Genomic DNA, 9,420 nt, shown 5'->3' on the forward strand with positions numbered 1-9,420 from the left:
AGTTGGACTAACCCTCACATTACTTCCTTGTCCTGTAGCGTAAGAGTTATCACAGTAGGGAAGGCCAAGTGGAAGAGCTGACACCACACCTTGCCCACCCCCCACCCCAGGCCAATAAAGGATCCACAAAATAGCATTGCATTCCAGGAGTGGGGGGTGGCAAAGATTAGTGCCACTCTTAAATACTGAAAAGATGAAGAAATGTTGCTATCATATCTCTGTTTAACTGGCCAGTGTTGACCCTGCAGCAACTGGATGGACCCTAGAGAATGACCAAAGACTACTGAGAGGAAGTAATCCCGGTCAATACCAGCTGTGCCAGATGTGGTGTCTTAACTGGAGCAGAGCTCTGCAGCCTCAGGAACATGGTTTGTGGCCATTGATTTGGCAAATACATTCTTCCCATCCCATTGAGGAAAGAGGACCAGAAGTAGCTCATATTCCCAGGACACTTGGCTGGCTCAGTCAGTTAAGCTTCCAACTCCTGGTTTCAGCTCAGGTTGTGATCTCAGGGTCGTGAGATTGAGCCCCATGTGGGGCTCTGCACTCTGCATGGAGTCTGCTTAAGGATTCTCTCTCTCCTTCTGCCCCCCACCCCCGCTTGCATGTGCTCTCTCTCTCTCTCAAATAAATAATTAGAATTTTTTTTTTAAAAGATTCTATTTATTTGGCAGAGAGAGACACAGCGAGAGAGGGAACACAAGCAGGGGGAGTGGGAGAGGGAGAAGAAGGCTTCCTGCAAGCAGGGAGCCCAATGTGGGGCTCGATCTCAGGACCCCAGGACCATGACCTGAACCGAAGGCAGACGCTTAACGACCGAGCCACCCAGGTGCCCCTAAAATCTTTTTTTTTTTAAAGAAATAGTTCATATTCCCACAGAATAGATAACAAGCATTTACAGTTTGCCACAGGGCGATGTCCACTCTTCAGTCTGCTGTTGTGATACAGTCTGAAGAGAACTAGAGCATTTGGACTTCCCACGTAACATCACGTTGACCCAGTACATGGATGATATCGTGCTGCTCAGGCAGGATGATCCTACAAAGATTTGGTGACCTGCCACTTCACCAAAGATTCTAGAGGCCTGATGGTCAGCTGCATGCTGGGACATTTCCTTCTAAGTAAAAGACAAGTTGCTGCATCTCCTATCCCTTACTGGAAGGAAGGAAGCCCACAGCCTGTTAGGAATCTTTGGATTCTTGAGGAAACACATTCCACACCTAAGAACACTCCTGCTGCCCACACGTTGGGCTCCATGGAAAGCTGCTGGCTTTGAGTGGACCCAGAGCAGGAAGAAGCTCCCCAGGAGGTCCAGGCTGTGATACAAACAGCCTTTCTATTTGGACTGAATCATCTAGCAGAGGCTATAGTGTTGGAGGGGTCAGTATGGAATAAGTGTGGCATTTAAGGCAAGTCCCAGTAGAAGAATCACAATGTAGACCCCTTGGATTATGGAACAAGCTCATACCAACTGTGATGAAGAATTACACTCCTTCAGAAAAGCAGCTCCTAGCTTGGCACTGGGCCCTGGAAGAGATAACAAATGACCATGGGTTCAGAATGCATCATCACCAGCTAGGTCCCATTGGACACATGGAGTCACAAAGTCAGGCAGGCCTATCATTAAAGCCATCATAAGATGAAACTGGTATCTCTGGGACTGAGCACAAGCAGGACCAGAGGGCACAGGCAAGCTGCATGAGTCCATAGCCCTCATAGCCCACATGTCCATGTCACTCACTGTGCTTGTCCTGGCACCCCACCCCTAGCTTACACCTATGGTCATATGAGGAGGTCCCACATAACCAGTTAAATGAGGAAAGAAAAAGCCCAAGTTGGGGTATGAATGAATCATCTCAGGATGCAGTATAAACTGAAAATGGTGGCTGTGGTATAGTCTCACTTGGAGGAGGTCTTGAAAAACAGGGGTGAAGGAAAATCTCCCCAGTAGGAGGAGCTTTGAGATGTGCACCTAGTCATCCACTTTGTGTGGTGGAAGAATGGCCCAAAGTTAGAACATATGTGTGCTCATGAGCAGTGACCTGGCTGGCGGGTGGAGCATCAGAATGAAAGACATTGGAAAATCAGAGACAAGAAAATACAGGAGTGGATGAACATATAGGAGTGGACACAAATGGGAAGTTTTTTGTATCACATGTTAAGGCCCACAAGTAAGTATCTATTACAAAAGATGTGCCAACTAGACAAAACAACTTGGCCAGTTAACCTAGGCAACCTTTGTTAGAGGCCCCCTCTACCCCCACTGCTGCATATGGGCACCTGAACAAAGAAACTACGGTGCCAGAGATGGAGGTGATACAAAAACCTAACAGAATGGATGGTCATTTACCAAAATATAGCTACTGCTACCACTGAATGTCTAATCTGCCAACCATAAAGACCAATGCAAAGCTGTATTCCTTAAGGAGACCAAGAGGATGCTGGGTGACCGGCTGACTACATTGGGCCCCCTTTCTCCTGGAAGGGCCAGCTCTCACAGGGATAGACACTCATTCCAGGTATGCGGTTGCCTTTCCTGGCTGCAGGGACTCAGGAGCACCATTCTCTGGGGGCTTAAATACCACCTGATCTACACACATGGAATCCCACATGTGTCGTATCTGACCAGAAGACACTCTTCATGGCACAGGAGGTCAGGGAGTGGGCCCACTGGTCATATTACATATCCATCAGAAGCTGATGGATAGATAAAGTATTGGAATGACCAATTGAAGATGTAGTTGAAGCTCAGCTTGGAGGCAATACACTGCAATACACTGCAATGATGATGTTTCTTAGTATGATGCTGTGTCCCCAACAGAAAGAATCCATGGGTTGGGAAACAATAAGTGGAATCCATGAGTGGTCCTAGTTAGCATCATTCCAATGACCCAGTGGGCTTTTTTTTTTTTTTAAAGATTTTATTTATTTATTTGACAGAGACACAGCGAGAGAGGGAACACAAGCAGGGGGAGTGGGAGAGGGAGAAGCAGACCTCCCGCGGAGCAGGAAGCCCGATGCGGGGCTCGATCCCAGGACCCTGAGATCATGACCTGAGCTGAAGGCAGACGCTTAACGACTGAGCCACCCAGGCGCCCCCCCAGTGGGCTTCTTTGTCCCCACAACTCTGGGCTCTGCAGAGTTAGAGGTCTTGGTTCCCAAAGGGGGCATGTTCTTACCTGGGGCACAGCAGAGTTCCCATTGGACTGCAAGTTATGGTTGCTACCAAGCACTTTGGCCTCCTAATGGTCAGAGACTAGCAGGTAAGACAAAGAATCCCTGCCATATCAGAGGTCATTGACCCCATCAGTGGGAAGAGCTAGGGCACCTATTAGACAGTGGGAACAGGGAGGACTATGTATGGACTCTGGTGACTTTTCTGGGTGTCAGTTAGCACTCTTTTGCCCAACTGTGACTGTGAAGAAAGGCAAGAACTGTAACCGTGGCCTGAGAAGGTGCTCGGATCCCTTAGGCACTGGGACTTGGGGTACTCACCCAGGGAAGCTAAGGTGGGAGCTGAGGATGCAAGTTTCCTTTCAGGGAGAGTGACCCCTGAGAGCCCTGAAGGAGCTGTTCCCTGAATATGGATGGAGAAATAGATCCACGTGGTGCGCAGGGTGGACTAGAGTGGACATGTGTGTCCCTCAGACGCCCCCGTCAAGTCAGGGCTTGCTGCCCAACTGCAAGAAGATGTGTTTAGCTGAGAGCCCCCAGTTTTAACTCCTTCAGGATCTGCTCCAGGGTTTGAGCTCAAGTCACGCTCTTCTCCAGTGACTGAGCCGGCCGTGACTGAGCAGGATAGTGGTACAAGGCCTTAGGCTTCTCTGCCCAATGCTAGACTCCTGCTCCTGGGTGGGCTGGACGACTTTGTCAGGTCTGTATCCTTGTCTGACAGCTCCCTGGAACCCTTTCTGCTTTTTTCCTTGATTTTCTCTGGTGTTACATCCCAGGGATCATCTGTACTCTTAATTCCTTATCAGTATCTTGCTTCTTGAAACCCAAATTGTGACAGCACACATTTTAAAATTTCCCCAAATGTCTGCCTTTTCCCTTCCCACAATCCCTCATATTGTTTTTCATGGATTCAAATTGAGAATTTTAGACCTCTCTTCCCAACCTTTCTAGCCAATCCTTCCTTCCTTCTCCATTCTCCTATATACCCACTGCAGCATTTAACCACTGATTCCCTCATGTTTAACTATTTTTTTCATGTCTTTGACATGTTTTGGGGGGCAGGAACTATTTTTTTAAACTTCTGCATGTTCAGAGCGACTAACTAATGTAAGGGCTACATGGAAAATGCTATGTTGAATTTATTTGATAATGAAAGCCCAGTCCTGGGAACCTATTAGAACACAAATAAGGCCAAGTGGATTAAAGGCAATTATGGAAGTAATGGCTAGAGGGAACAAAAAGTCAGATGATCCTGTGTGGGCCCCACATTTGGCTGGCTTTCATGCCAAAGTTTTCTATTCTTGACAGGCACAGTTCATCTACCATGAAATACCATACAGAATTTCTGTTGATCATTTTCAATAATTTCTTTCTTAAAAAATTTTATTTATTTATGTAATCTTTACACCCATAGTTGGGATCAAACCCACCATCTGAGATCAACAGTTGCATGCTTGGGGCATCCGGGTGGCTCAGTTGGTTGTGTCTGCCTTCAGCTCAGGTCGTGATCCCAGGACGGGATGGAGCCCCGCATCAGGCTCTGGGCTCAGCGAGGAGTCTGCTTCTCCCTTTCCCTCTGACCTTCCTCCCCTCTTGTACTCTCTCTTTCTCAAATAAATAAGTAAAATCTTAAAAAAAAAAAGAGAGAGAGCCGCATGCTCCTCCAACTGAGCTAGCCACGCACTCCCATTTTGAAGAATTTCTAAGTTGATAATTGAATTGTATCATTACAAAAAAAACCCTATTTGATCAATGACCCTTCTTTTACTTGGGAGAGTGTTGGGAGGAAAACCTTTTTCCTCTTCCAATTTGGATACAGTGGTTGGGGATCTGCAAAGTAACTGACAAAAGACAGATTAACAGGAGAAAAGACAAAGTTTATTTTCACTTTGGGAGGTGGGGGGAGCTCCCAGTAATGGAAAAGGCCTGGAATAGCTAAAGTTTATATATCTCAATTTAACAGAAGAGTTTATTTTAGGACTTCAATGGGAGAGTATAGAAGGTTCTACTGGGCTTTCTGATGTTAATGGAGTGGGCAGTCTGTCTCTACTGGGCAGCTGAATTAGCAGGAAGCTCCCTTTGAAGGGGGTTAATAGTAGCTGAGTCTTCAGAAGGCTCTGCTTTGAGATTAAGAGAATTTCAGATAAAATTTCTTTATGCAACTTCCGTAGCTCAAATGTTTTCACTTTAAAATAATCTTGATACCGACCCTGGGAGTCCAAGAGGGTCTCCACAAGGGATAAGGCCTTGTCCAAATATCTAAAGAGAGGAACCTACCTGAGATCTTGGCATACGACTAAGTATGCCTGTGACCAATGGCTGTTGGGAATTAAGTGGTACCTGCGGCACTCCTGTTACCGATCGAAGGCAGGCAAGAAAGTGTCAAGAAGTGTTTCTTCTAAAAGCTCTTAAAAAGGCAAAAAAAAAAAAAGAGAGAGAGAGAGAGCGCAATCATCGCTGTTCTTTAAGAGGGCATGGTGCTGGGGGAGAAAGTGCACATCGGTCCTGGCCGGGCGGACCACGATCTGGGGCGTGGGGGCCAGATATGGGGAACCTCGGGTAGCATCCAGGTTCCACCTTGATGACTCTGTTTGCTCAAGTTACTTCCTCAAGTACAGATTGAGGATAATAGTACCTAAGCTTTGGAGGCGTTGAGAAGATTAGCTTACTGCGGAGGTAGGGCGCCCAGCTCCGCGCGAGCGCTCGCTAGGGTCCGTGCTTTCCCGGAATGGGTGGGGTGGAGAACTGAACCTCCTCAAGGGGGCTCCCAAGACTCGCGTCATTCGCTGCTTGGGCTGGCTTATAAAAACTCCACCAGAGCCCCAGCTCAGTTTTAGTTTCTCTTCTTTCGGAAGAAGCCTCGCCGTGCCCAGCTGGGGAACGTCACCCTCGCGGAGCGCCGAAGCGAGCGAGGGGTCGGGCGGTGGCGGCGGTGGCCCGCAGAACTGCGCGCGCCGTTCGCTTTTCTTTCCATTCGGCTGCCGTCGCGGTTGGCTTGCAGTCTGACACCGGGATCGGGCTGGTGAGTTCTGGCCTCCCGACCCAGGGCCGAGCGGGAAAGCGAAACCGCTGGGTTCAGCTAACGGCGGCGAGCAGCACGCGCTCGCTGGCCCGGGGCGCGCCTGGCCGAGCACCGCCCGCGCCCGCCCCCGGACTCCTGTAAGTTTCGATTCTCCGCGGAGCAGAGTCCCGCGCCCCGGCCCGCGAGCGCCGCGCGCCATGGCGGACCCGGAGGTGTGCTGCTTCATCACCAAAATCCTGTGCGCCCACGGGGGCCGCATGGCCCTGGACGCGCTGCTCAAAGAGATAAGGCTCTCCGAGGGGCAGCTCCGCGAGGTGCTGGAGGAGGCTGGGCCCGACCGCTTCGTGGTGTTGGAGACCGGCGACAAGGAAGGGGTCACCCGGTCCGTGGTGGCCACCACCCGAGCCCGGGTCTGCCGTCGCAAGTTCTGCCAGAGACCCTGCGAAGACCTGCACCTCTGCAAGCTCAACCTGCTGGGTCGGTGCAACTATTCGCAGTCGGAGCGGTGAGTGCACGGCGAGGGGAGGGGTGGCGGCTTCCCAGGGCCCGGGTCTAGGAGCGGTGTCAGGACTGCTGCCCCGCGAGGGGGGCGCCCTCGTGGGGACCTCGTCCCTCCAGTCTCGCGCCTCTCTGCTTCCCCTGCTCCGCCCGCGCTTCTGCTCTTGGCGGTTCCCTTCCGTCCAGCGCCTCCAGACCCGTCCTCGAATTTGGCTAACGCCATATCCCCCCGGGGAAGACCACGCTTAACTCCCCACCCCCAGAGGAATGCAGCACTTTTGGGTCAGCCTGGGTCTAGGGCATTTAGAGGCAGGTTTGGGAACGAAGGAAAATGCCTCCACTGTGTAGAATCTTGAGTCCTTCTCGATGTGCTACCGGCGTCCCTCGGCGCGTTGCGCCCTCCGCACCCGGATTGTCTGTACCGCAGCGAGCTGGCCCTGCGCTTGGCCCTCCACTCCTAGCCGCCCCCGTGCCCCTCATTATCACTTTTCTGATCTCTGAAGCTAGTCCGCACCCCTGACCAGAATGATCTTCTTCAGGGGGACCGATGAAGTAGTGTCCACTCCCAGCGCCCCTGCCCGCTCTTGGGACCACTTTGAAAGAGTGCGCCGTATGTCTCAGGCAGCCGCTTCTGGGTTTCCACTCGTTCATTTTTTGCCTCCTAAATATAGTGTGCCCCGAGGTTTGGGTTAAGCCTTTTGACCTGTCTTCCCAGTCTCTCCCGAAGAGAGCTCACTCGCTTGGGTTCAGCTGTCACAGCTACAAAGATGGCTTCCATGTGTCTCTCGGCTGCCTCCGCCTTCCTGCTACATCTGGGTTCTTCCTCTCCCACTGTCCGAGCAACATCTGTACCTGAATATGCTGCCCATCGGTCACACTCATCTTCTTTCCTCCAGGGCAGGGTCTCTGGCACTGCCCCAAGCCCTTCTTCACCCTTCACAATACTTTCATCATCAAGCCTTTTTCTTGAGGGCTCCTACCCACTTCCTGCTGGGTTCCCCCATCCCATCCCACTTTTGATTGAATGCTTGTTCAATTAGGGAATGATTCCCTCTGACCATAGTCTTTCTCCCCGTCTTTTCTGTCCCTGTGCACTTTTACTCAATTATTTTTCTTGATATACTACTTTTCACACTTGGCCCCTCCTTAAAAACTTTAAATTGGTGTCCAAAATGGTGGCCATCAATCTTTTGATCTTGTGCTTGTTAGCAAAAACCTTTGGATTACTCACCCCCAGTATGTGTAGTAAAGCATACAAGAGACCGGTGTTTTAAATGGATGAAGTAGAGGGGATAATATATAAGACATTTTTTAAAGGACAAAATGGTAGAATTTTTAAAAAGTGCTGAATGTGCTCCATTATTTAAAAAATATTTATTGAATATGTTGTGAGGCACCAGTTTGAAAGTCTAAGTTTTGGTAAATTATGAATTAGTACAGAGGGAATCCTCTAAGTCACAGCAACCCAGGAAATCTGGGAGGAGGAAAGGAGGGCTGGGGGTGGAGGAGAAAAAGGGAAGGAACAATTTAGTACTATATTGAATAACAAGAGAGTTGGAAGGATTTATCTTTTTTTTTTTTGGTGCTTTTCTGTTGTTACTAAAAATTCTTCAACTAGTGTTGGCTTTTAGTTTTAAATACATGTATCTGTTATATTTTAATTTTTTACTCTAGATATTTTCAAAATATACTAAAGTAGAGAAAAGAGAATGATGAACTGCTATGTACCCATCATTTCAATTCAACAGTTTTCAAAATAAGGCCAGTCTTGTTTCATTTATTTCCCTCTCCCCATCCCTGTCCCCAACTCCTAACATGTTATCTTAAACCAAATCCCAGAGATTATGTGTTCCATAAATTCTTTAGTATCTCTAAAGAGTAAGGACACAGTACAACAATCACAATTTTTTACAGTTACAATTTTAATATAATCCTAATATACGGTTGGCATTCAAATTTCCCTGATTGTCTTATAATAGGAATTATAAGTTTCAGGAAGAAACCTGCAGAGACATAATCCATAATTGTTTAAATATGTTACATATCCAATATATTTATAAACTTTCAATTTCTTATACACAATATGTTTAGATGCTTTAGTTTTAGTTTTTTTAGAAACTATTTTTTTTTTGTTTTATATTGTTATGGTATTTTTGTGTGTGTGGTTTGAAACATGAAAACCATTTTAAACTCCTAAACTGGGTTGTTAACCAGCACTTTTATGTATTTTAAAAAGGGGAGATATAAGACAGGGATAGTTTGGTCTATTCAAGTTTGGATGGATCCTCTGGGGAATTCATTAAAGTTGTTTTTTTTTTTCTTTTAGTGAAGTGATAAATTCTTACTTCTTACATTTATTGGTCTAGTTGTATTTTTTCTTTCCTTTTTCATCACTTTTGAATTAGAGAATTACAAATTTTTAATCCATTAAAGTGTATTGTGTCCTCATAATAGGGCCCTTGGGAGAATTTTTTTTTGACTCAAAACCTAGAAAATATGTTTTTTCCCCAAGTATGTCTTAAAAATATTCCCCCCTTCTTAGAAATGTATAAAATCTTCTAAAACTTGACATGTAGGAGTCTAAGGACTTTCTTTGTGGATTACAGGTTAGTGGAATCTGTTGACCAATTGATACTCATATCAATTGCCTGAGGACAGTTTGTATTTTGCTGGACTTATAAAATTTCCTTCATATTGCTTTATATAAAAATTCCTTTATATTCATA

The 9,420-nt window shown here is 47.3% G+C and overlaps 1 protein-coding gene across 2 annotated transcripts in view; it reads left to right on the top strand.

Annotated features, from left to right (window-relative positions):
* The first annotated feature begins 5,997 nt into the window (after positions 1-5,997).
* The window catches only part of ZC3HAV1 (zinc finger CCCH-type containing, antiviral 1), a 58,599-nt gene continuing 55,176 nt past the window's right edge, over positions 5,998-9,420 (top strand). Inside the window, exon 1 of one of the 2 annotated variants that reach the window (XM_081800018.1) lies at positions 5,998-6,701. In XM_081800018.1, coding sequence (XP_081656144.1) covers positions 6,394-6,701 — 308 coding nt within the window. In that variant the 5' untranslated portion in view covers positions 5,998-6,393. The remainder of the gene's footprint in view (positions 6,702-9,420) is intronic. The other variant, XM_031030692.2, reaches the window with a different exon arrangement.

The sequence above is a fragment of the Leptonychotes weddellii genome, chromosome 12 (assembly GCF_054177405.1).
Source record: "Leptonychotes weddellii isolate Sample4059 chromosome 12, ASM5417740v2, whole genome shotgun sequence".
In the NCBI taxonomy this organism is placed as follows: domain Eukaryota; kingdom Metazoa; phylum Chordata; class Mammalia; order Carnivora; family Phocidae; genus Leptonychotes; species Leptonychotes weddellii.